General features: G+C 33.8%; 1 protein-coding gene and 1 non-coding gene across 3 annotated transcripts in view; one reads left to right on the top strand and one right to left on the bottom strand.

Moving 5' to 3' along the window:
- Nucleotides 1-26973, top strand: part of LOC148950969 (zwei Ig domain protein zig-8-like) — a 523998-nt gene that overhangs the window by 61239 nt on the left and 435786 nt on the right. For both annotated transcript variants that reach the window (XM_089090532.1, XM_089090531.1), the window contains exon 2: nucleotides 15790-15977. In XM_089090532.1, coding sequence (XP_088946658.1) covers nucleotides 15790-15977 — 188 coding nt within the window. The remainder of the gene's footprint in view (nucleotides 1-15789; nucleotides 15978-26973) is intronic.
- On the bottom strand, nucleotides 3793-3875 carry TRNAL-UAG (transfer RNA leucine (anticodon UAG)). Its single transcript has one exon. It is a non-coding gene; the product is annotated as a tRNA-Leu (tRNA).

The following is a 26973-nucleotide window of genomic DNA, read 5'->3' as shown; positions in this document are numbered from 1 at the left end:
GCTAACTATATTTGCAAAAGGGGATAGTGGATTCGTGAATTGTACTGTACGAACGATCTTATTTGAATAATAGTAAAAATACAGAGCTAGCCTAGGTTGGAGTTGCACGAGGGATGAGTTGCATGAGGGTTCAGTTAAAGACGGCTCACTTGCACAAGGGTTCAGATGCATGGGGGTTCAGTTGCTTGGGGTTCTGTTACACGGGGATTCAGTTACAATGGAACCCACACAAAAACAATGGGGCACGCACTAAAGCCAAATTAGGCCAGTGGCCTATGAGAAATCGTAAAATACCCGAGACAATGAACAAGTCCCGATATGGCAAGTATTTAGTTAATATAATGCTTGGAAGAGAAATTAAGTTTTGAGGGGGGGGGGTGTAAAAATTGTCCTTATTTAATACCCCGGTAAACATACGACTAGAAATGCTTCAGGAGAAATAGACTATTGCTTCTTTCTGAACTAATCAATATTCCTTGACAAATACTTTTTTTATTTTTACTGTATTGCTATTATTCAAAACATTGCATTGTCTCTGCCACATCAAACTAGCGAATAATTATCGTGGCTTTTTAGGTGTTCAATTTTTTTTCAGTGTAATTAATAACATAAAAAATTATGAAATTTAGATTTGGCTAAGCTCTATTCTGACTACTTTATATGACGGGCGGGGGGTGGGGGCAAGTATTCAGTTAAAATAAATCTAGGAAGGGGAAAATTAAGTTTTGAGGGAGGTGTAAAAATGCTACTTATTTAACACCCCGGTAAACATCTGACTTGAAATGCTTCAGGAGAAATAGACTATTGCTTCTTTCTGAACTTTCTGGGGAGTGGGAGGGGGGCAAGTATTTAGTGAAAATAATGCTAAAAAGGGGGAAAATAGAAGCTGTTTCCAAAAGATTTAGGATTCATTAACATTTTTCAACTTTATTTATTTTTTTTCTTTTTTTACATATCTTAATATGTCAAAATATGCTTATGGTTCTAACAATTGTACTCTATGATTGGTCAGAGACACGATGTGGATTTCCCACTGGAGGTTTTATGACTCCTCCCCAAAATGAATTCAGATGGTTTTAGGACTCATCTCACTACCCATAACTCCATTCAACATTGAGCGAAGGTATAAAAGTTTGATGAAGTGTTTCTCTACTTAACAACTACATTAATAGCCTCCAAGATGATAGGACTGTATGACACAGAATTTATCGGATTAAAAAAAATCATCTTGTGGTGTTATATTTGAATGTGCTTTTTTATTATTGTCTATGGATCTCGAAGAAATTGACTGTTATCATTGGATAGTGAACTATAATCTGTTTGAGTATGATAAAAGCTTGTGGAGTACTACATTATGCTATATAAACACAGACTGGGATTCTATGATAGAGTTATTACACCACTTAATAATACTGCTCAGGAACTGAGAAATGTTCAGGAGGAAGTCAGTGAAATTTGCAGCTTTTTCAGGTTTGAAGCACTCTACGTAAAGGGTAATGTACCTACAGATAAAGTTTTAATTTAAAAGTGTGACGCTAAGATTCCACTTTTCAATCTAGAAGAATTTAAGTGTCCTAAATGTGTAGGGGCTTATCACCGTCCTGAAGACGAGGTTAGGTTATTCGCGCACTGAATACCTAAGGACATACCTGATCGTGATAAATCCATAAGACATGGTAAAAAAACTATTCTATATCATGGGATCATCGTTTCTGGATGTTTAAGTGTGAACTCTAAGTACTATTTTTATGTAAATATGTGGTGTTGTTTTTTTTTGTTTTTTTTTTTATCAAAAAAAAAAATATGTTAAAAAGTTTAAGCAAAAAAAATATGTAAGCTTAACCCATCTTTATTCTTTATAATATTTTTATTAATTTAATTAAATTATTAAGAAATTGTAAGTAAGTAACAATAGCTTTCTTGAATCGCTTCCTGGACACAATACAGATATTTAATTCAAGAAATCATAATAAAATCGCAAGTAAGTAATAAAGTCTTTATTGTTTTCACCTATTGGATACACAATACTGAAATTTCATTCAAGAAATTATGAAGGAATTATAAATAGGTAACACACTCATTCTTGAAGTCACCTCTTGTATGCACAATGCAGAAATTTCATTTAAGAAATTATCAAAAATTGTGAGTAAGTAGCAAATTCTTTCTTGAATTCGCCTCCTGGATAAATAAAAAAAAACATTTCATTCAAGAAATTATGACAAAATTCTAAGTAAGCAACAAACTATTTCTTGAATTTACCTCATGGATACACAATGCAGAAATTTCATTTAAGAAATTATCAAAAATTATAAGTAAGTAGCAAATTCTTTCAAAAACATTTTAATACGTTTAAGCAATAAATATCTTTAAGCTTAACCTGTCTTTATTCTTTAGAATAGTTTTATTCATTTCATTAAATTATGAAGAAATTGTAAGTAAGTAACAATAGCTTTCTTGAATTCGCTTCCTTGACACAATACAGATATTTAATTCAAGAAATCATAATAAAATCGCAAGTAAGTAATAAAGTTTTTATTATTTTCACCTATTGGATACACAATACTGAAATTTCATTCAAGAAATTATGAAGGAATTGTAAATAGGTAACAAACTCATTCTTGAGGTCACCTCTTGTATACACAATGCAGAAATTTCATTTAAGAAATTATCAAAAATTGTAAGTAAGTAGCAAATTCTTTCTTGAATTCGCCTCCCGGATAAATAAAAAAGAAATTTCGTTCAAGAAATTATGACAAAATTCTAAGTAAGCAACAAACTCTTTCTTGAAGTTACCTCCTGGATACACAATGAAGAAATTTCATTTAAGAAATTATCAAAAATTGTAAGTAAGTAGCAAATTCTTTCTTGAATTCGCCTCCTGGGTAAATAAAAAAGACATTTCATTCAAGAAATTACGACAAAATTCTAAGTAAGTAACAAACTCTTTCTTGAATTTACCTCATTGATACACAATACAGAAATTAAATTTAGGAAATTCTAAAAAAATTCTTAGCAAGTTATAAACTCTTTCCTGAAGTCAACTCATGGATATACATTACAGAAATTTAATTAAGTAAATAATGAAAAATTGCAAGGAATTATTTCATTCTCTCTTTAATTATCCTACTGGATAAACAAAAAAACATTTCATTAAAGGAATTATGACAAAATTCCAAGTAAGTAACAAACTCATTAATGTTTTCACGACTTAGATACACGATGTAGAAATTTAATTCAAGAAATTATGAAAAAATTCTAAGTAAGTAACAATTTATTTATTAAAGTCAACTCTTGGATACACAATAAAGAAATTTCATTCAATAAATTATAAAAAAATTGTAAGCGAGTAACAAACTCTTTCCTGAAGTCACCTCTTGGATACACAATGCAAAAACTTCATTTAAGAAATTATCAAAGATTGTAAGTAAGTACCAAATTCTTTTTTATATTCGCCTCTTGGATAAACAAAAAAAAGTCATTTCGTTCAAGCAATTATGACAAAATTCCAAGTAAGTAACAAACTCATTATTGTTTTCACGAGTTAGATGCACGATGTAGAAATTTAATTCCCCCCTCCAGCGCTTTCTCGGATATGTTGAATAAAATATGCAAAGTCGACATAGCTTTTTTTCATTTTTTAAGTTTAATTTAGACGAGTTTACGTGCGCGCACGTAACCTCGTCTAAATTAACCTTAAAAAATGAAATAAAGCTATGTCGACTTTGCATATTTCATTCAACATATCCGAGAAAGCGCTGGAGGGGGGCATTCCTGTCGACTTTTGGAGGGATTTGTCAGGTGTGGGACTCGAACCCACGACCCCATATGGGGACCAGATCCTAAGTCTAGCGCCTTAACCACTCGGCCAACCTGACAATGGGTGTTGTCTAAAAAACCAGTCTGGTTGAAAACGTGGAGTTTTCGTACTGGTCACTTTTTTGCAATGTGTAGGAACCAGTGGGGAATCCCCGCTCGTTTGGAAAGGTGCCAAGGAAAGGCAAGCAAATAGTATGTAGTTTCAAAACGTGTTTAATAACGTGTAGAGGTCCCATAGAATGAAATTTCTCTATTGTGCATGTAAATGGCCAATTCAAGAATGATTTTTTTACTTAGAATTTTGTCATAATTTCTTGAATGAAATGTCTTTTTTTTTTGTATACAAGAGGTGAAATCAATAAAGAGTTTGTTACTTACTTTCCTTTTTTTTATAATCTCTTGAATAAAATTTCTACATCGTGTATCTAAGTCGTGAAAACAATAAAGAGTTTGTTACTTACTTGGAATTTTCTCATAATTTTTTGAACGAAATGTCTTTTTGTTTATCCAGCAGGTGAATTCAAGAAAGAATTTGCTACTTACTTATAATTTTTTGATAATTTCTTTAATGAAATTTCTGCATTGTGTATCCACGAGGTGTATTCAAGAAAGAGTTTGTTACTTGCTTACAATTTTTTCGTAATTTCTTAAATGAAACATCTGTATTGTGCATTCAGGAGGAGTATTCAAGAAACAGTTTGTTACTTACTTCGAATTTTGTCATAATTTCTTGAATGAAATGTCTTTTTTTATTTATCCAGGAGGCGAATTCAAGAAAGAATTTGCTACTTACTTACAATTTTTGATAATTTCTTAAACGAAATTTCTGCGTTGTGTATCCAAGAGGTAACTTCAAGAAAGCATTTTTTACTTATTTAGAATTTTGTCATAATTTCTTAAATGAAATGATTTTTTTTTGTTTATCCAAGAGGCGAATTCAAGAAAGAATTTGCTACTTACTTACAATTTTTGATAATTTCTTAAATGAAGTTTCTGCATTGTGTATCCAGGAAGTGACTTCAAGAAAGATTTTGTTACTTGCTTACAATTTTTTCATAATTTTTTGAATTAAATTTCCGTATTGTGCATCCAAGAGATGACTTAAAGAAAGAAATTGTTACTTACTGAAAATTTTTTCATAATTTCTTGAATTAAATTTCTACATCGTGTATTTAACTCGTGAAAAAAATAATGAGTTTGTTATTTACTTGTAATTTTGTCATAATTTATTGAACGAAATGACTTTTTTTTGTTTATCCAAGAGGCGAATTCAAGAAAGAATTTGCTACTTACTTACAATTTTTTATAATTTCTTAAATGAAGTTTCTGCATTGTTTATCCAAGAGGTAACTTCAGGAAAGAGTTTGTTACTTGCTTACAATTTTTTCATAATTTATTGAATAAAATTTCCGTATTGTCTATCCAAGAGTTGACTTCAAGAAAGAAATTGTTACTTACTGAGAATTTTTTCATAATTTCTTGAATTAAATTTCTACATCGTGTATCTAAGTCGTGAAAACAATAATGAGGTTGTTACTTACGTGGAATTTTGTCATAATTTCTTGAATGAAATGTCTTTTTTGTTTATCCAGCAGGTGAATTCAAGATAGAATTTGCTACTTACTTACAATTTTTTCATAATTTCTTTAATGAAATTTCTGCATTGTGTATCCACGAGTTGACTTCATGAAAGAGTTTGTTACTTGCTTACAATTTTTTCATAATTTCTTAAATGAAATTTCTGCATTGTGTATCAATGAGGTAAATTCAAGAAAGAGTTTGTTACTTACTTAGAATTTTGTCGTAATTTCTTGAATGAAATTTCTTTTTTATTTACCCAGGAGGCGAATTCAAGAAAGAATTTGCTATTTACTTACAATTTTTGATAATTTCTTAAATGAAATTTCTGCATTGTGTATCCATGAAGTAACTTCAAGAAAGAGTTTGTTACTTACTTAGAATTTTATCATAATTTCTTGAATGAAATGTCTTTTTTATTTATCCAGGAGACGAATTCAAGAAAGAATTTGCTACTTACTTACAATTTTGATAATTTCTTAAATGAAATTTCTGCATTGTGTATACAAGAGGTGACCTCAAGAATGAGTGTGTTACCTATTTATAATTCCTTCATAATTTCTTGAATGAAATTTCAGTATTGTGTATCCAATAGGTGAAAACAATAAAGACTTTATTACTTACTTGCGATTTTATTATGATTTCTTGAATTAAATATCTTAATTGTGTCCAGAAAGCGAATTCAAGAAAGCTATTGTTACTTACTTACAATTTCTTCATAATTTAATGAAATGAATAAAACTATTCTAAAGAATAAAGACAGGTTAAGCTTAAAGATATTTATTGCTTAAACGTATTAACATATTTTTGGATGAATTTGCTACTTACTTACAATTTTTGATAATTTTTAAATGAAATTTCTGCATTGTGTATCCATGAGGTAACTTCAAGAAAGAGTTTGTTGCTTACTTAGAATTTTGTCATAATTTCTTGAATGAAATGTCTTTTTTTTATTTATCCAGGAGGCGAATTCAAGAAAGAATTTGCTACTTACTTAACATTTTTCATAATTTCTTAAATGAAATTTCTGCATTGTGTATACAAGAGTTGACTTCAAGAATGAGTGTGTTACCTATTTACAATTCCTTCATAATTTCTTGAATGAAATTTCAGTATTGTGTATCCAATAGGTGAAAACAATAAAGACTTTATTACTTACTTGCGATTTTATTATGATTTCTTGAATTAAATGTCTGTATTGTGCCCAGGAAGCGAATTCAAGAAAGCTATTCTTACTTACTTACAATTTCTTCATAATTTAATGAAATGAATAAAACTATTCTAAAGAATAAAGATGGGTTAAGCTTAAAGATATTTATTGCTTAAACGTATTAACATATTTTTTTTTTTAGAGAAAAAAAAAAAACACCACATATTTACATAAAAATAGTACTTAGAGTTCACTCTTAAACATCCAGAAACGAGGATCCTATGATATAGAATAGTTTTTTTTACCACGTCTTATGCATATATCACGATCAGGTATGTCCCTAGGTATCCACTGCGCGAAAAACCTAACCTCGTCTTCAGGACGGGGATAAGCCCCTTCAAATTTAGAACACTTAAATTCTTCTAGATTGAAAAGTGGAATCCTAGGGTCACACTTTTGAATTAAAACTTTATCTGTAGGTACATTACCCTTTACGTAGAGTGCTTCAACCCCGAAAAAGCTAAAAATTTCACTGATTTCCTCCTGAACATTTCTCAGTTCCTGACCAGTATTATTAAGTGGTGTAATCACTATATCATAGAATCCCAGTCTGTGTTTATATAACTTAATGTAGTACTCCACAAGCTTTTATCATACTCAAACAGATTATAGTTCACTATCCAATGATAACAGTCAATTTCTTCGCGATCCATAGACAATAATAATAAAGCACATTCAAATATAACACCAAAAGATGATTTTTTTAATCCGATAAATTCTGTGTCATACAGTCCTATCATCTTGGAGGCTATTAATGTAGTTGTTAAGTAGAGAAATACTTCGTCAAACTTTTATACCTTCGCTCAAGGTTGAATGGAGTTATGGGTAGTGAGATGAGTCCTAAAACCATCTGAATTCATTGTGGGGAGGAGTCATAAAACCTCCAGTGGGAAAGCCACATCGTGTCTCTGACCAATCATAGAGCACAATTATTAGAACCATAAGCATATTTTGACATTTTAAGATATGTACAAAAAGAAAAAAATAAATAAAGTTGAAAAATGTTAATGAATCCTAAATCTTTTGGAAACAGCTTCTATTTTCCCCCTTTTTAGCATTATTTTCACTAAATACTTGCCCCCACCCAATCCCCAGACAGTTCAGAAAGAAGCAATAGTCTATTTCTCCTGAAGCATTTCAAGTCAAATATTTACCGGGGTATTAAATAAGTAGCATTTTTACACCTCCGTCAAAACTTACTTTCCCCCGTACGATCTTTATATTAACTTACTACTTTGCGCAACCCCCCTCCAGTACGCGAAACTCGACCCTAAATTGATTTTCACCCACAAAATATAATAATTTATTATTTTATTAATTAAAATTAAAAAAAAAATTGAACACCTAAGAAGAAACGATAATTATTCGCTAGTTTGATGTGGCATAGACAATGCAATGTTTTGAATAAGAGCAATACAGTAAAAATAAAAAAAATATTTGTCAAGGAATATTGATTAGTTCAGAAAGAAGCAATAGTCTATTTCTCCTGAAGCATTTCTAGTCGTATGTTTACCGGGATATTAAATAAGTACCATTTTTACACCCCCCCCCTCAAAACTTAATTTCTCTTCCAAGCATTATATTAACTAAATACTTGCCATATCGGGACTTGTTCATTGTCTCGGGTATTTTACGATTTCTTATTGGCCACTGGCCTAATTTGGCTTTAATGCGTGCCCCATTGTTTTTGTGTGGGTTCCATTGTAACTGAATCCCCGTGTAACAGAACCCCAAGCAACTGAACCTCCGTGCATCTGAACTCTCGTGCAACTGAGCCCTCTTTAACTGAACCCTCATGCAACTCAACCCCCATGCAACTCAAACCTAACCTAGCTCTGTTTTTTTTCCTATTATTCAAATAAGATCGTTCGTACAGTCCAATTTAAGAATCCCTTATCCCTTTTTGCAAATATAGTTAGCTTTTTACGTAAAGTTATTTAACAGCATATGTCAATCAAACAATTCTGAGTGTAGCCTACTATTCTTTAATTAGCAGCATCGTACATTTTGTTTAAATACTTATTTTTTCATTTTCCAGATTCAAGATTTTTATTTAACACAAATAAATAGACAAGCTGAAGTATACACACAAGCTGAAGTAACAAGCCAAAATAGAGCTACGATCGCAATGAATGGTACTTGTTATCAAAAAAAAAATGTCAATTGCCAAAAAAAAAACAAAAAAAAACATGTTATGATGAAAGTGCTTCAAAAACCCATCTGGCTGCGTCATATAATCTCAATTATATTCTCAAAACGTGTTTGTTCACTCTATAGATATATAATATAAAAGAATTGCTCGCCTTTTGCAATGTAATCGTCAAACCAGACTGTATATTCATGCCTCAGGCTTGTAGTCGTGAAAATACACTGTATATTCATGTAATCGTGAAGACTAATAGCAATAAAGTAAATAAAAAAAAATATTTGTTAAGGAATTGCGATTAGTTCAAAAAGAAGCAATAGTCTATTTATCCTCAAGCATTTCTATTCGTATGTTTACCGGGATATTAAATAAGTACAATTTTTACAACCTCCCTCAAAACTTAATTTCCCTCTTTCTAGCATTATATTAACTAAATACTTGCCCCAACCCACTCCCCAGACAGTTCAGAAAGAAGCAATAGTCTATTTCTCCTGAAGCATTTCAAGTCAAATGTTTACCGGGATATTAAATAAGTAGCATTTTTACACCTCCCTCAAAACTTAATTTCCCACTTCCTAGCTTTATTTTAACTGAATACTTGCCCCCACCCCCCTCACGTCATATAAAGTATTCAAAATAGAGATTAGACAAAGCTAAATTTCATCATTTTTTTATGTTATTAATTACACTGAAAAAAAATTTAACACCTAAAAAGCCACGATAATTATTCGCTAGTTTGATGTGGCATAGACAATGCAATGTTTTGAATAATAGCAATACAGTCAAAGTAAAAAAAATATTTGTCAAGGAATATTGATTAGTTCAGAAAGAAGCAATAGTCTATTTCTCCTGAAGCATTTCTAGTCGTATGTTTACCGGGATATTAAATAAGTACCATTTTTACACCCCCCTCCAGACTTACTTTCCCCCTTTTTAGCTTTATTTTGACTAAATACTGTGACAAGCTAAACCACGATAAAGCACTACTCTCGTAGAACTCAAGCCCTATTTAACTCCAACCCCGAGCATCTGAACCCTCCAGAGACCGGAACGCTGTTAGAATCAACCCCCTGGCAAACAGACCTCTCGGGCGACGGCCCCCTCAGGCGCCTGACACCGAGTGCCCCGCAACCCACTGTACCTAAAACCCCATCTCCCTCTCCCCCCGGTCACTGAACCCTCGTGCAACTGAAACCTCAATGTAACTGAACCCCTGTATAACCGAAACCCTGTACAACTGAACCCCCGTGCTACTGAACTTTCATGCTACTGAACCCTCGTGCAACTCAACCCAATTTAACTAAACCCCCGTGTAACTGTACCCCCTTTAACTGAACCCTCGTGCAACTCAACCCTCCATGCAATCCCATCTCCCTCAAAACAATTTTCAGCCAGTTCTTGTAAAAAATTTTTTTTATTTCTAAACTATTTTAAATTGACAATACGCTCCGAAACATCACTTTTGTATTATACAGTACACTATCATCCCATCTCCTCCAATTCGCAAATCCCCCCTCGTGCAACTGAACCCTCCATGTAACTGAACCCCTGTATAACCGAAACCCTGTACAACTGAATCCCCATGTTACTGAACCCTCGTGCTACTGAACCCTCGTGCAACTCGACCCAATTTAACTAAACCCCTGTGTAACTATACCCCCTTTAACTGAACCCTCGTGTAACTGTACCCCCTTTAACTGAACCCTCGTGCAACTCAACCCTCCATGCAACCCATCTCCCTCAAAACACTTTTCAGCCATTTCTTTTTAAATTGACAATACTTTTCAAACGTTACTTGTGTATTATACAGACTACATCGGAGAGGTAAAGTGAGGTCAAGTCACAATGTCATTCTATCGTTACTTTTCAGACATTTCTTCTTAAAACTTTATTTTCAATTAATTCATCCGGGTTTTTCACAATCAATTCGTACTATCCTCGCTCGTAATCGCTAATCACCTTAACCCTTTATTAAGTTATAGGAAATACCGGTTTAGAAAAAACTAGAATAGTGACATAATTTCACTTTATCAACTCTCAAATTCTATACCCACCAGAAACCTGTCTCCTTGTGCAATTGAAACTGTTAAAAATGGGTGTTACCTCAGAAACCCGTCTGGTAAGGCATATACCGTTCGTAGTAATAGGTGACTGACCCTGGTAAGGTGCCATGGAACGTAAAGTGGGACAAATAACACAGGATGGAACATAGAGTATTAGAAGTATAACATTGATTACTACTGATAATTAGCATCAAGCCACAAAATCACCCTCTCCAACAAATTTTCCAAGTTCAATCGAAGCTCGGATTCACAACTCGGATAACAAGATTGATATTTCTATAAAATAAAAACCACATGATTAAACAGTTCGTGGTAACGAACTGTAAGTAAGGAGCGACCCGGCTCAATGGTAACCGAAACTCTAAAAAACGGAATTTTGATACCCATAGATACATCAAAAGAATCAGATTTTAATGCTGATTTCAAATAAATAAATTTCATCAAGTTTAGTCTTACCTATCAAAAGTTACGCGCCTGAGAAAATTTGGCTGATTTTTGAAAAAAGCAAGAAAGACCCCCTGAAAGCTATAGAACCTTAATGAAAATTACACCATCATATTCAGCGTATCAGAGAACCCTACTATAGAGGTTTCAAGCTCCTATCTACAAAAATGTGAAATTTTCCATTTTTTTTCCCAGAAGAAAGATCACGGATGTGTGTTTATTTTATTTTTTTCTTCCCCCAGGGGTGATCGTATCGACCCAGTGCTCCTATAATATCGTAGGTGGGCTCATTGGAACGGAAATTAAAAGTTCTAGTGGCCTTTTTAAGTGACCAAAAAAAAATGGAGGGCAACTACGCACATTTTTTTCCCAAGGGGTAATCGTATTGACCCAGTGGTCCTAGAATATCGTAGGATGACTCATTGGAACGGAAATTAAAAGTTCTAGTGCCCTTTTTAAGCGACCAAAAAAACGGAGGGCAACTAGGCCCCTTTGCACGCTAATTTTTTCTCAAAGTCAACCAATTAAAATTTTGAGATAGCCATTTTGTTCAGCATAGTCGAAAATCTAATAAATATGTCTTTTAGGATGACTTAATCCCCCACAGTTCCCAGGGGAAGGGCCGCAAGTTACGAACTTTGCCCATTGCTTACATATTGTATTGGTTACTGGGAAGTTTACAGACATTTTCAGGAAGGATTTTTTTCTGGTGGTGGGGGGGCTGGAGGAGGGGTTTACTCAGGAGAATCTTTCAGTGGAGAATTTTTCTTTGGGGTAAGGGACATTTCTATGAAGGGGGTGCCGGATTTCCAAGCATTATTTAAAAAACGACCAGAAATTAAATAAAAAAAACAAGTTTTTTCAACTGAAAGTAAGAACATTAGAACTTAAAACGAACAGAAATTATTACGTATATGAGGGGGTTCTCCCCCGAGTCAATACCTCACTCTTTACGCTACAGTTTTTTTAGTGCTTTCAGTTTTTAGTACAGTTTTTTTTAGTGCCTTTGTGATTCAGGGGTTTGTGAATTAATTTTTTTTTAAATTTAACGTAAAGAGCATGGTATTGACTATGGGGAGAACCCCCTCATATACGTTATAACATATACGTAATAAAAAAAAAACAAAAAAACAAGCGATACGGCTCAATAGTAATCGGAATTTTTAAAAACGTAATTTTGAAATCAATAAATGTATCAAATAATGGGCTTATAAAGTTGATTCTAAATATATAAATTTTATTAAGTTTAGTATTACTCATCAAAGGCTGCGAGCCTGAGAAAATTTGCCTGAATTTTTAAGGAGGTGAGAAACATCCCCTACGAGTAAAAGAATTTTATTGAAAATCACACTGTCAGATTCAGCGTATCAGAAAACCCTATTACTCTGGTTTCAAGCTCATATCTGCAAAAATCTGCAACTTTGTATTTTTTGCCAGAAGAAAAATATACGAATATAGAAGTTCGTTACGCAAGTTAATTTGTAAATTACATCAGAACCAAATTTAGAGACAGCCATTTAGCAAAAGAAAAGTGAAATTTTTATGCAAATTTTGTTTACTTATTCAATGACGGTGAGCCAAAATAAAAGCTGCATTAACTAAAAAACGCTCAGAGATTAAATAAAAAAAAAAAGTTTTTTAAACTGAAAGTAAGGAGCGACATTAAAAATTAAAACGAACAGAAATTATTCCGCATATGAAAAGGGCTGTCCACTCCTCAACGCCTCGCTCTTTACGCTAAAGTTTCACTCTGTCTCACAACTTTATTTTTTAAAACAATAAAAACTTTAGCGTAAAGAGCGAGGCGTTGAGGAGGGGACAGCCCCTTTCATATACGGAATAATTTCTGTTCGTTTTAAGTTTTAATGTCGCTCCTTACTTTCAGTTTAAAAAACTTGTTTTTTTTATTTAATTTATAAGATAAAAGCACAAAAAGAAGCTTATTGTTAAATATTTCTACCTTTTATCATCACAAAATGCACAAAATGAATTATTTCACTGAGTTAATTTTCTTTATAATTATTTATATAAACTTTTAGATTAAAGTTGGATAGTCATTTTCAATAAGTAGGAATGTAAACTTGAGTGGCAATAGCCCAAGAAAAAGAATCAACTGTCAAAACTTATTTTGTCTCGGAAAACCGTCAAAATGATCGTAATAAACTTTTCAGTTGGAAAATACAAGATAATTCCCCAGTATGGAATTCTACCTACTTACCAAATAAAAAAGTGTATAGAAAATGAAGTCTATTTTTTCACTAGTAATTTAGTTCCTTAACTACGGTAAGGCAGAGGCCTCAATTCGTCAAAGAGGGGTGTATCAAATAACTTGTTATTGTGGCAGTTATTGTACCGGTCTAACCGATCAAAACTTAGAAACACGTCTACAACAACAAAAGACTATCTTAAAAAGGCACTAAATTCTAGAAGTATTTCCATTTCTTTTCATTCAGCTCTGAACAACCATATTTTCGAAAGTCCCCGCTATTCAACACTTTTTAAAGACACCACTCTAATTAGTAATTATCTAAGTATTAAATACATTGTTCAAGAGAAATTGAGATTAAATATACATCAAAGTATAATTCCTTTTTATATAGATACTTTGAAGAATACACATTTAGGCGTTAGGAAAAATTAAATTCTTTTCCCTAGCACAGTGACTTATATTGGTAATGGTTTATATTTTTATTTATTATGCTAAATAAAATCAAATATATCAAACTAAATCTAATTAAACAGGATTTGCTATAAAACAGAAACAGCAATTACCGGTCGAACTTTATCTAAAGTCTTACAAAACTAGCTGCCAAAAAGGCCAGAAAAAATTAAAGACTTGCTTCTGATATGATTTTATCTGTATAAGCTACCTTTTTCTGGCCTTTTGGCCTTTTCTGGCCTTTTCTTAGTGCGACTCGAGGTCACTTGCAAAATTTACTTGAAACAGCAAATTTTGTTATTAAGACTTTAGATAAAGTCGAACTTTATCTAAAGTCTTACAAAGTTAGTAGCCAAAAAGGCCAGAAACAATTAAAGACTTGCTTCTGATATGATTTTAGGTATTTTTATCTGTATGAGGTACCTTTCTCTTAGTCTTGGTTAAATTTACATTAAGTAAAACCTCGGGATTTTTATTGTTTATTGGATCTTTATTGGGGACTTTTATTGGGTCTTTCAAGGGCGGATCCAGGATTTTTTTTCGGGGGGGGGGGTTACTAATTTTTGAATCAGTTTTCGACTAATTTTACTGATTTTTAGCTAGGTTTTACTAATTTTCGACTTATTTTCGACTAGGTCAAAAATTTCGGGGGGGGGGGGGTCAAACCGGGTAACCCCCCCCCCTGGATACGGCCTTGGGGTCTTTTACTGTTTTATTTTAGTTTTTTTTTTGTAAGTCGAAGTTTATCCTTATTCTCTTGTGATTAAATATCTCTTGTTATTAAATATATAGCTAAAATATTCAGTTTTTTTGTTCCACGTTTACTTTATTTTTAACTTTTGCATTATCTTCTTTATTGTTTGCATTTCCTCTAATGGTATTGATGCCTGCAACATAAAAAAATATATTGAGAACATAGAAGAGCATTTAGAAGAACATATTGTGTGTTGTTTCTTAATTGCCTTCAAATCTTGTGTAGAAAATTTCAATTTTATCTGCTTTGATGTTCTGCTTTGACCTTATCCCACATTCTCCCTTTTATGTCTGTATTTTTATATTTCTGTTTCTACCATATGTCTTTTCTCATAATTGATTCATTCAAATTACGCTTGACAAATTGATTTACCCATATGCAAAGTTTTTCTTACCAACTTTGACTATGTATGATCGTAGGTTCCAAGATGATCTGGGGAAAAAATTATTGTTTGTTTTAATTTTACTGGTAGCTGTAACCAGGGGCGGATCCAGGATTTTTTAAGGGGGGGGGGCAAAAAAGGTTGATCCGATAAACTTGCGTTAGGAGCAAGTTTAATTAACACAAACGCGTTAATTAAGTAAATGACACTACACTAGGGGGTTTACACTAAATTTAGTAAATTTAGACTAGACTAGGGGGTTGGGCACGAGCCCCCCTCGCCCCTTTGGATCCACCACTGGCTGTAACAATAACACTTTAGCATAAATTGTGTAGACCCACCCTATTTTCTTATTTGTAATATATTGACTAAGTCCTATTGTTATTTCCAACTTCACCTGTTGTTCAATAAAAATTAAAAACCAAAATTTTGTTTTCAGAAATTCAAATTTTCTCGGTGTTTTGAAGTGATTTGAAGTAAAAAAAAAACGCTTCACACGTTTAAAAATTTATAACTTTCTGGGTAGGTGCCACTCTGGACATAATTTGAAAAGTTATAGTTCTCTGTGCTTTAATTGCCATTGCATTCCATAAGGATAAGAAAGATGATTAATTTCTTTCATTTGTCTTCGTATATTAGCTCAGTAGAAATTAAATCTGCCCTTATTATCATAAGCCAAACTGTTTGTGTTCCGGATCAGTTCCACGACATGCACTTCATGACAAATTATTTTTCAGATTTGGGAAATGGAGAAGTGACTTCATTGCATGGGTTCTTCGCGGGATCCTTGAAATATCAGTCAACCATTGAAGCCATTCTTAGTTCTCGGCCTTATTTTGAAAACGGGCCTTCAAGAAATGTTACGGTATTAGCAGGCCAACCTGCTTTATTGCAATGCAGAGTGAGAAATCTTGGCGACAAAGTAGTAAGTGAACGCATTATATTACATCATTGGCGGAATTAAAGGTGTTTTCAATTCTCCCAATGCAAATTTTGCAGTTTCTCACAGTTCATTCTCACAGTTGAGCCAAAGAGAAATTACGGTACTTGTTAATAATACGGAACACACCCAAGACGTGAAATTAGGTTATTCAAAACGAAATATAACCTTCATATAACCTTTAGTTTATATAATAGTACAATTTGAGCTATATATTTGCACATTAGGGGTGGGGTGGGGTTAAATTATTTGGACAGCGCCCCTAACCTAACATAACCTAGCCCCCCCCCTAATATGCGAATATATAGCCCAAATTATACAAGTCGAATGCATTGTATCATCTGTCACTTGTTTTTGTAGCTATGAAATCGGTTTTCTGAGTTTAACCTAAGCGCAATTCTTGAGTATGTTCTGTATTATTAACAAGTACCGAAATTACTATCCTATGATTGCGTGTTGAAAATTATGTTTTAATTCCATTGGCTTATTTTGGTGAGTTATGTTTATATTAGCCAGTCATTCCTTAAGTGTATGCCGAAAAAATGAAGTCAAATATTAAATCTGAGCGAGTAAAAGAACGAAACGTTTTGGGAAAGTTTTTTTTTTCAAATCTTAAAGCCCATCGCAATGTCTAGAGGATAATGTTTCTCGGATCGGGTGTTCACCCTATTCTATCCCAGGTAATGAAGGGCACATACATGGGTTGGGTGGGCACTAAGCCACACAGGGACTATCTGTTTTCAGAAGTGTATATTTTGGTAGAAGGGGCATAAATCCCCTCTAGATTTTGAAAAATACATTGGTTTTAGTATTTTCACTGAAAAATGCCTTTTTTTGAAGTTTTCATTGAACAACCACAAAATTGCCTTCCTCTAGATTTTAAAAGTACATTTTGCCCACCTCCAACATTTGAGTGAATTCACGCCACTGATTGTGTTATTTAGAAACTTGAATGCCATACTTAAACTGTGAAAGCATGTCATAAAGCTGGTAAAACCCAAAGGGCGACTGCGTGAAACCCATTCTACTCTATTGGTGTGAGACTCCAGAGGAAATTCCAATAAAGACACCACAAATCATCATTAGAAGCAAAATAGTTAACAGAAGGGATACAGCAGCGTCACTTCACGAAGCTTAAGGTGGGGCGGGGCTAAACTTGTATTTTAAATCTACGGGGGGGGGGGGGGGAACTTGTCAATTTTTCAAAGAAAATACAAAACGCGTTATTTATCAATGATAATACCCCTTAAAAAAGGTATTCTTAAAAATATAGGGGGAAATGAAGGGGGCACAGGTCTTCCCTAATTGACACAACTGGAGGGATAGGAATAATCTTCTTTATTAAATATATCAGTGGTATAGTTTTAAAGATTCCTCTGAAAAAATTAGGATGTTTTGGAACGACTGGTACTTTCTATTGAAAAAGCTTTATCCATGTCTGTAAGGATGAGAAGGATTCAAAATAAATTAAGCTTCATCGGCCGTAAAAGCATTCTTAAGATTTTTGGCAAACGAATTCTAGCATTCTAGACAATGGAACGTTAAAAGTCTCAAGTAGAAATCGTTATGCTCCTTCATAGCTAAACAAACAGAATGTAATGAGCACTGGTTTTATTCTAAAAGGGCTTAGAAAAAGTTTAATGTTCTTTATTTTTCAAATTAGAGATTTAGTGTCGTTAAAAGAAGATTAATGACATGACCTGCACATTTATAAGGACATTTTGGTATATGGAAAATCCCCAATCTTTGAAAATTTTACACCTCTCTAAGGGTAAAAGTTACGGTATATTATGGTAAACAATAGCTTTCAAGCAAACTTTGTTTAGCGCTTTAAAGAAACGAGTTAAGCTTGGGAAGATTTTTAGGAACTGATATTTTAGCGGGTTCCTGACATTTTTATCTTCCTGGTTATACTTTTCTAAGTAGTAGAACAAAGCAATGAAAAAGATTCTAGTAATTTGCAAAGTGCTGAGTTTGGAGAGTGAATCATATCCACGGTGGTGAGTAAACCCAGAAATGATTATTTAGGCTTAAAAAAGTTCAAGGTCAAGTTCGTTTATCAATAATATACCCACAACAACAAAAATCATAAAATTAGGCATTCTTCTCCAGTGAACTGCATGGCCCGCTAAACAGGGAAAAGAGAACAAAACTAAAAATGAGTAAAAAAAAATACAACAAAAAACATGCTCATTTTTACCATTAAACCACTGAAATCAGGAGACAAGTTACAGAAATGATTGCTAACGCTTACTGTCATAAGTTACCATCTGATCAAACTCTTTCTACACTAGGAACCAAGGGCTAAACCATTTTATTTCAAAATTATTGCAGAATCTTTATTTACCGTTTGTTTAAGTTGAGGAAACAACCCTGTTATCTCTCCCTCTTCTTGTCCACTTAAGTAATCCTCTCAAATTTCTTTTGGGCAGAGTGCAAGTTTGTATATCCTATTCAATAAGCCTTTCAGTTCTGGCTAATGGGAAAAAACAATCCATCATCTAAGCCAGGCTTTTATTTTCAAAAATGGTCTTTCCCTATGATTGCCACGTGGAAAGCGAACTCAGGTGAAAAGTAATTTATGTTTTTTTTTTTGTGATTAGAAACATAGTAGGGGACATTGACCATAGTTAGGACAGAGGGAGGATTGAGATGCTGGTTTATATTTAACAAACACGATGAAAAATAGGGTGACAAGTTGAAAAAGAGAGTTCATTGAAAGGGGGGCTAAAATCGGTCACGTCTGGTAAGCATTGTTGAGCAAGTTCAAAAAGCAGGTTATTCTGATCACCTTTTTTCCGAGGAATCACCCGTTTTCTGCCATCTGGAGTACTTCTTGGAGTGTCATAAGTAACGCACGGCTCTGCCATGCTTGGCATAAATCTGCATAAGACCATAGTCAATCTTCTTAAGACCATAGGCGGGCGTGCCTTGTTTGCCTCTCATTCCAGGCAATATAACGGTCCTATGTCGATTTTAAATTATTGGTCAAAATGCCTGAGACTCTAGGCAGGCATGCCTTTCCAAAAACTATCCAAACAAGTATGTGTCCAATAAAAGAGTCATACTTACTCCCGCCATTTACCCGTGCCGCAGCCATTAAAACATTTGCCTCTCAATTACTTGGACTATCATAATTAGCCATGTCTTGATACAACCTACTGCAAAATACTTTATAACTTCAATTCAAAATCAACGAAAGGGGGCTAAGATCGGTCCCATCTGGTAAGCATTATTGAGCAAGTTAAAAAAACAGGTTCTTCTGATCACCTTTTTCCGAGGTCCCACCCGCTTTCTACCATCTGGAGTACTTCTTGGAGTGTCATAAGTACCACACGGCTCTGTCATGCGTGGCATAAATCTGCCATGACTGGCATTGTCCCCACGACACTTGGCCCGATTTCACCCCGCTTCCGCCATGCTTGCCACGCGTCCAATAAGAGAGTCATACTTACTCCCGCCATTTACCCGTGCCGCAAGTAGTAAGTATCTATTGAATTCTGGGACTTTATGTTCCTTCCGGTGTATTTGTCCCACTTTACGTTCCATGGCACCTTTCCACTAGACTGATCATTGCTATTGTTGTCAATTGAATATGGAATTATACAAAACCTACCAGACAGGTTTCCGGGCCAACCAGACATGTTTCTGGGCCAACCAGACAAGTTTCTGGGTCAACTCTAGTTTGAGGGTCGATAAAGTGAAATTATGTCACTATTCTAGTTTTTCTAAACCAGAATTGCCTATAACTTAATATATTCAAATATTTTTTGATAACTTGATAGGTGATTTGAATAAAAGGAATTCAAATATTTTGCCTATGAAATAGAAGCTAACTCAATTTGCGAAAAGGTATTCCATTTGCACAACTCTGATCTGATTGAATTGTCGCCCGACAATGAGATGTAATCACTGCTAAGCCTTTTGTTATTGCGAGAGGATTACCCAATTTATTTCTTAGTGTTAACTGACAGAGTTCCAAATACGAACATTTTGAAAAGCAGACAAAAAATTGGACACTATAATCAGAATTATTTGATTAATATTTAAAAAGGGGTAATGAGATATGTGATCTTTATAATACACAAGTGATGTTTGATAAGTATTGTCAATTTAAAATAGGATCTAACGTTCCCTTCGTACCCCCATTTCTGAGGGCAGGGAGGAGTGGGGTCAATTTTGGAGGGAAAACATCTGCATCAAGGGGAAGGCTCAGAGGCCCTTCGTTCCCACATTTCCGAGGGCAGGGGAGGGGGAGAAGGTGATAGTATTCCAATACAATAATTCAAGCATAATAGAATTTATGCTCCTAGTGGAAGCTCGTAAAACCCTTCCCCCTCCCCGAGCTAGGATTATTGCCTAGCTGTGACAATGGATATTACCTCTAAATACAGAGAATTAAGGTGATAGTATTCCATTACAATAATTCAAGCATAATAGAATTGATGCTCATAGTGGAAACTCGTATAACCCTTCCCTCTCCCCGCGCTAGGATTATTGCCTGGCTGTGACAATGGATATTAACTCTAAATACAGAGAATTAAGGTGATAGTATTCCGATACAATAAGTCAAGTATAATAGAATTTATGCTCCTAGTGGAAACTCGTAAAACCCTTCCCCCTCCCCGCGCTAGGATTATTGCCTGGCTGTGACAATGGATATTATCTCTAAATACATAGAATTAAGGTGATAGTATTCCGATACAATAAGTCAAGTATAATATAATTTATGCTCCTAGTGGAAACTCGTAAAACCCTTCCCCCTCCCTGTGCTAAGATTATTGCCTAGCTGTGACAATTGATATTAGCTCTAAATACAGAGAATTAAGGTGATAGCATTCCTATACAATAATTCAAGCATAATAGAATTTATGCTTCTAGTGGAAGCTCGTAAAACCCTCCCCTCTCCCCGCACTAGGATTCTTGAATGGCTGTGACAATGGATATTACCTCTAAATACAGAGAATTAAGGTGATAGTATTCCGATACAATAAGTCAAGTATAATAGAATTTATGCTCCTAGTAGAAACTCGTAAAACCTTTCCCCCTCCCCCCGCTAGGACTATTCAGTCGCTGTGACAATGGATATTACCTCTCAATACATAGAATTAAGCTGATAGTAATCCGATACACTAATTCAAGCATAATAGAATTTTTGCTCCTAGTGGAAACTCGTAAAACCCTTCCCCCTCCCCGAACTAGGATTATTGCCTGGCTGTGACAATGAATATTACCTCTAAATAAAGAGAACTAAGCTGATAGTATTCCGATGCAATAATTCAATTATAATATAATTGATACTCCTAGTGGAAACTCCTAAAACCCTTCCCCCTCCCCGAACTAGGAATATTGCCTGGCTGTGACAATGGATATTACCTCTAAATACAGACAATTAAGGTGATAGTATTCCGATACAATAAGTCAAGTATAATAGAATTTATGCTCCTACTGGAAGCTCGTAAAACCCGTCCCCCTCCCCGTGCTAGGATTATTGCCTAGCTGTGACAATGGATATTACCTCTAAATACAGAGAATTAAGGTGATAGTATTCCGATACAATAAGTCAAGTATACTAGAATTGATGCTCCTAGTGGAAGCTCGTGAAACCCTTCCCACTCCACGTGCTAGGCTTATTGCCTGGCTATGACAATGGATATTAACTCTAAATACAGAGAATTGAGGTGATAGTATTCCGATACAATAAGTCAAGTATAATAGAATTGATGCTCCTAGTGGAAGCTCGTAAAACCCTTCGCCCTCCCCGCACTAGGATTATTGCCTTGCTTTGACAATGGATATTACCTCTAAATACAGAGAATTAAGGTGATAGTATTCAGATAGAATAAGGCAAGTATAATAGAATTGTTGCTCCTAGTTAATGCTCGTTAAACCCTTCCCCCTCCCCGCGCTAGGGTTATTGCCTGGCTGTGACAATGGATATTATCTCTAAATACAGAGAATTAAGGTGATAGTATTCCGATACAATAAGTCAAGTATACTAGAATTGATGCTCCTAGTGGAAGCTCGTGAAACCCTTCCCCCTCCCCGCGCTAGGATTATTGCCTAGCTGTGACAATGGATATTACCTCTAAATACAGAGAATTGAGGTGATAGTATTCCGATACAATAAGTCAAGTATAATAGAATTGATGCTCCTAGTGTAAGCTCGTAAAACCCTTCCCACTCCCCGCGCTAGGATTATTGCATAGCTGTGACAATGGATATTACCTCTAAATACAGAGAATTAAGGTGATAGTATTCCGATACAATAAGTCAAATATACTAGAATTTATGCTCCTAGTGGAAGCTCGTAAAACCCTTCCCCCTCCCCGCGCTAGGGTTATTGCCTGGCTGTGACAATGGATATTATCTCTAAATACAGAGAATTGAGGTGATAGTATTCCGATACAATAAGTCAAGTATAATAGAATTTATGCTCCTAGTAGAAACTCGTAAAACCCTTCCCCTTCCCCGTGCTAGGATTATTGCCTAGCTGTGACAATTGATATTATCACTAAATACAGAGAATTAAGGTGTTTATTCTGTGTGATTTTTTCTTTACTTGGTGGCCATTCAAAAAGCGAGGATTTCTGTTAAATAAATAATTCTTATAGGTTTTCGTGTGTGTTTGACTCCCGGGGTTTATTATTTGAGAAGTTAACTTTAGTATTTTGTGGTTTTACGTGCCTGAAATCATGAATTAGAATATTTAATTATCTGTTTGGGTTTTCAGACATAGTTCTTTAGATGTTCATGGGTGTTAGATTACTGGAGGGTTTTATGACTCCTCCCTCCAATGAATTCAGATGGTTTTAGGCCTCATCCACCTAGCCAAAACTTCATTCAACCTTGAGCGAAGATGTAAGAGGTTGATGAAGTATTTTTCTAATTAACGACTACATTAATAACTTCCAAGATGATGGGACAGTATGACACAGAATTTATCAGTTACAGAGAGTTCAATGACTCCTCCCCGCAATGAATTCCAGGGGTTTAATTACTCCTCTCCACACTGAATTCAGATGGTTTTAGGGCTCATCCCCCTAGCCATAACTCTACTCAACCTTGAGCGAAGATATACAAGTTTGATGAAGTATTTTTCTACTTAACAACTACATTAATAACTTCCAAGATGATAGGACTGTATGACACAGAATTTATCAGTTTGAAAAAACCCTCTTGTGGTGTTATATTTGAATGTGTATTTTTATTATTGTCTATGGAACTCGAAGAAATTGACTGTTATCATTGGATAGCGAACTATAATATGTTTGAGTATGATAAGAGCTTGTGAAGTACTGCATTACGTCATATAAACAGACTGGGATTCTACGATAGAGTGATTACACCACTTAATAATGCTGGTCAGGAACTGAAAAATGTTCAGGAGGAAGTCAGTGAAATTTGCAGCTTTTTCGGGGTTGAAGCGCTGTACTTAAAGGGCAATGTACCTACAGATAAAGTATAATTCAAAAGTGTGACCCTAGGATTCCACTTTTCAATCTAGAAGAGTTTAAGTGTCCTAAATTTGAAGGGGGTTATCACCGTCCTGAGGACGAGGTTAGGTTCTTCGCACATGGATACCTAAGAACATACCTGATCGTGATAAATCCATAAGACATGGTAAAAACTATTCTATATCATGGGGCCATCATTTCTGGATGTTTAAGAGTGAACTCTAAGTACTATTTTTAGGTAAACATTTGTTGTTGTGTTTTTTTTTCTAAAAAAAATCCGTTAATACGTTTAAGCAATAAATATATTTAAGCTTAACCCGTCTTTATTCTTTAGAATAGTTCTATTGTAAGCAAGTAACAAACTCTTTCCTGAAGTCACCTCTTGGATACACAATGCAGAAACTTCATTTAAGAAACTATGAAAAAATTGTAAGTAAGTAAGTAACAAATTCTTTGTTGAAGTCACCTCTTGGATTCACAATATAGAAATTTCATTAAAGAAATTATGAAAAAATTGTAAGTAAGTAGCAAATTCTTTCTTGAATTCACCTGCTGGATAAACAAAGACATTTCGTTCAAGAAGTTATGACAAAATTCTAAGTAAGTAACAAACTCTTTATTATTTACACGACTTAGATACACGTTGTAGAAATTTAATTCAAGAAATTATGAAAAAATTCTCAGTAAGTAACAATTTCTTTCTTGAAGTCAACTCTTGGATACACAATACTGAAATTTCATTCAAGAAATTATGAAAATATTTGTAAGTAAGTAACAAACTCTTTATTGATTTCACCTGTTGGATATACAGTACAGATACTTCATTCAAGAAATTATGAAAAAATCACAAGTAAGTAACAAACTCTTTATTGTTTTCACCTCTTGGATATACAATGCGGAAATTTCATTCAATAAATTATGAAAAAATTGTAAGCAAGTAACAAACTCTTTCCTGAAGTCACCTCTTGGATATGCAATACACAATATGGAAATATCATTTAAGAAATTATGAAAAAATTGTAAGCAATTAACAAACTCTTTCCTGAAGTCACCTCTTTGATACACAATGCAGAATCTTCATTTAAGAAACTATGAAAAAATTGTAAGTAAGTAACAAATTCTTTCTTGAAGTCACTTCTTGGATACACAATACAGAAATTTCATTAAAGAAATTATGAAAAAATTGTAACTAAGTAGAAAAATCTTTTTTGATTTCACCTGCTTAATAAACAAAAAGATATTTCGTTCAAGAAATTACGACAAAATTCTAAGTAAGTAACAAACTCTTTATTGTTTTCACGAGTTAGATATACAATGTAGAAATTTAATTCGAGAAATTTTGAAAAAGATCTCAGTAAGTAACAATTTCTTTCTTGAAGTCATATCTTGGATACACAATACGGAAATTTCATTCAATAAATTATGAAAATATTTGTAAGTAAGTAACAAACTCTTTATTCATTTCAAACCTTTAATATACAGTACAGATACTTTATTCGATAAATTATGAAAAAATCGCTAGTAAGTAACTTTTTTTTATATTTATAAAAAACCATTTTCACATAGATACACTATGTAGAAATTTTATTCAAGAAATTATGAAAAAATTCTCAGTAAGTAAAAATTTCTTTATTGAAGTCAACTCTTGGATACACAATACGGAAATTTCATTCAAGAAATTATGAAAATATTTGTAAGTAAGTAAGTAACAAGCTCTTTATTGATTTCACCTCTTGAATATACAGTACAGATAGTTCATTCAAGAAACGTGATTAAACACGTTTTGAAACTACATGCTATTTGCTTGCCTATCCTTGGCACCTTTCCAAACAAGCGCGGATTCCCCACTGGTTCCTACACATTGCAAAAAAGTGAGCAGTACGAGAACTCTTCGTTTTCAACCAGACTGGTGTTTTAGACAACACCCATTTTTTAGGGACCAATCAGAGACAGCGGAGGTTGCTCAACATACATTAACTTGATTGGTGATTGGTTACACACCGCGACATTGCTTACATAGTGAGAGAGCCAGGCACAGTCGACATAGCTTTATTTCATTTTTTTAAGGTTAATTTAGACGAGGTTACGTGCGCGCACGTAAACTTGTCAAAATTAACCTTAAAATAATGAAATAAAGCTATGTCGACTTTGCATGTCTCTCTCACTATGTATGCGCCGTCGCGGTGTGTAACCAATCACCAATCAAGTTATTGTATATTGAGAAACCTCCGCTGTCTCTGATTGGTCCCTAAAAATGGGTGTTGTCTAAAAAACCAGTCTGGCTGAAAACGTGGAGTTTTCGTACTGCTCACTTTTTTGCAATGTGTAGGAACCAGTGGGGAATTCCCGCTCATTTGGAAAGGTGCCAAGTAAAGGCAAGCAAATAGCATGTAGTCTCAAAACGTGTTTAATCACGTTTGTTGAATGAACTATCTGTACTGTATATTAAAGAGGTGAAATCAATAAAGAGCTTGTTACTTACTTACAAATATTTTCATAATTTCTTGAATGAAATTTCCGTATTGTGTATCCAAGAGTTGACTTCATGAAAGAAATTGTTACTTACTAAGAATTTTTTCATAATTTCTTGAATTAAATTTCTACATCGTGTAGCTAAGTGAAAATTGTTGGTGTTAAAGAGAAAAAAAGTTACTTACTTGCGATTTTTTCATAATTTCTTGAATGAAGTATCTGTATTGTATATCCAAGAGGTGGAATCAATAAAGAGTTTGTTACTTACTTACAAATATTTTCATAATTTCTTGAATGAAATTTCCGTATTGTGTATCCAAGAGTTGACTTCAAGAAAGAAATTGTTACTTACTGAGAATTTTTTCATAATTTCTTGAATTAAATTTCTACATCGTATATCTATTTCGTGAAAACAATAAAGAGTTTGTTACTTACTTAGAATTTTGTCATAATTTCTTGAACGAAATGTCTTTTTGTTTATCCAACAGGTGAATTCAAGAAAGAATTTGCTACTTAGTTACAATTTTTCATAATTTCTTTAATGAAATTTCTGTATTGTGTATCCAAGAGGTGACTTCAAGAAAGAATTTGTTACTTACTTACAATTTTTTCATAGTTTCTTAAATGAAGTTTCTGCATTGTGTATCCAAGAGGTGACTTCAGGAAAGAGTTTTTTACTTGCTTACAATTTTTTCATAATTTCTTAAATGATATTTCCATATTGTGTATTGCGTATCCAAGAGGTAACTTCAGGAAAGAGTTTGTTACTTGCTCACAATTTTTTCATAATTTATTGAATGAAATTTCCGTATTATATATCCAAGAGGTGAAAACAATAAAGAGTTTGTTACTTACTTGCGATTTTTTCATAATTTCTTGAATGAAGTATCTGTACTGTATATCCAAGAGGTGAAATCAATAAAGGGTTTGTTACCTACTTACAAATATTTTCATAATTTCTTGAATGATATTTCCGTATTTTGTATCCAAGAGTTGACTTCAAGAAAGAAATTGTTACTTACTGAGAATTTTTTCATAATTTCTTGAATTAA

The sequence above is a fragment of the Artemia sp. Qi Xiang Cuo genome, chromosome 6 (assembly GCF_049724085.1).
Source record: "Artemia sp. Qi Xiang Cuo chromosome 6, ASM4972408v1, whole genome shotgun sequence".
In the NCBI taxonomy this organism is placed as follows: Eukaryota; Metazoa; Arthropoda; class Branchiopoda; order Anostraca; family Artemiidae; genus Artemia; species Artemia sp. Qi Xiang Cuo.
This window is presented reverse-complemented; position numbering and strand designations above follow the sequence as displayed.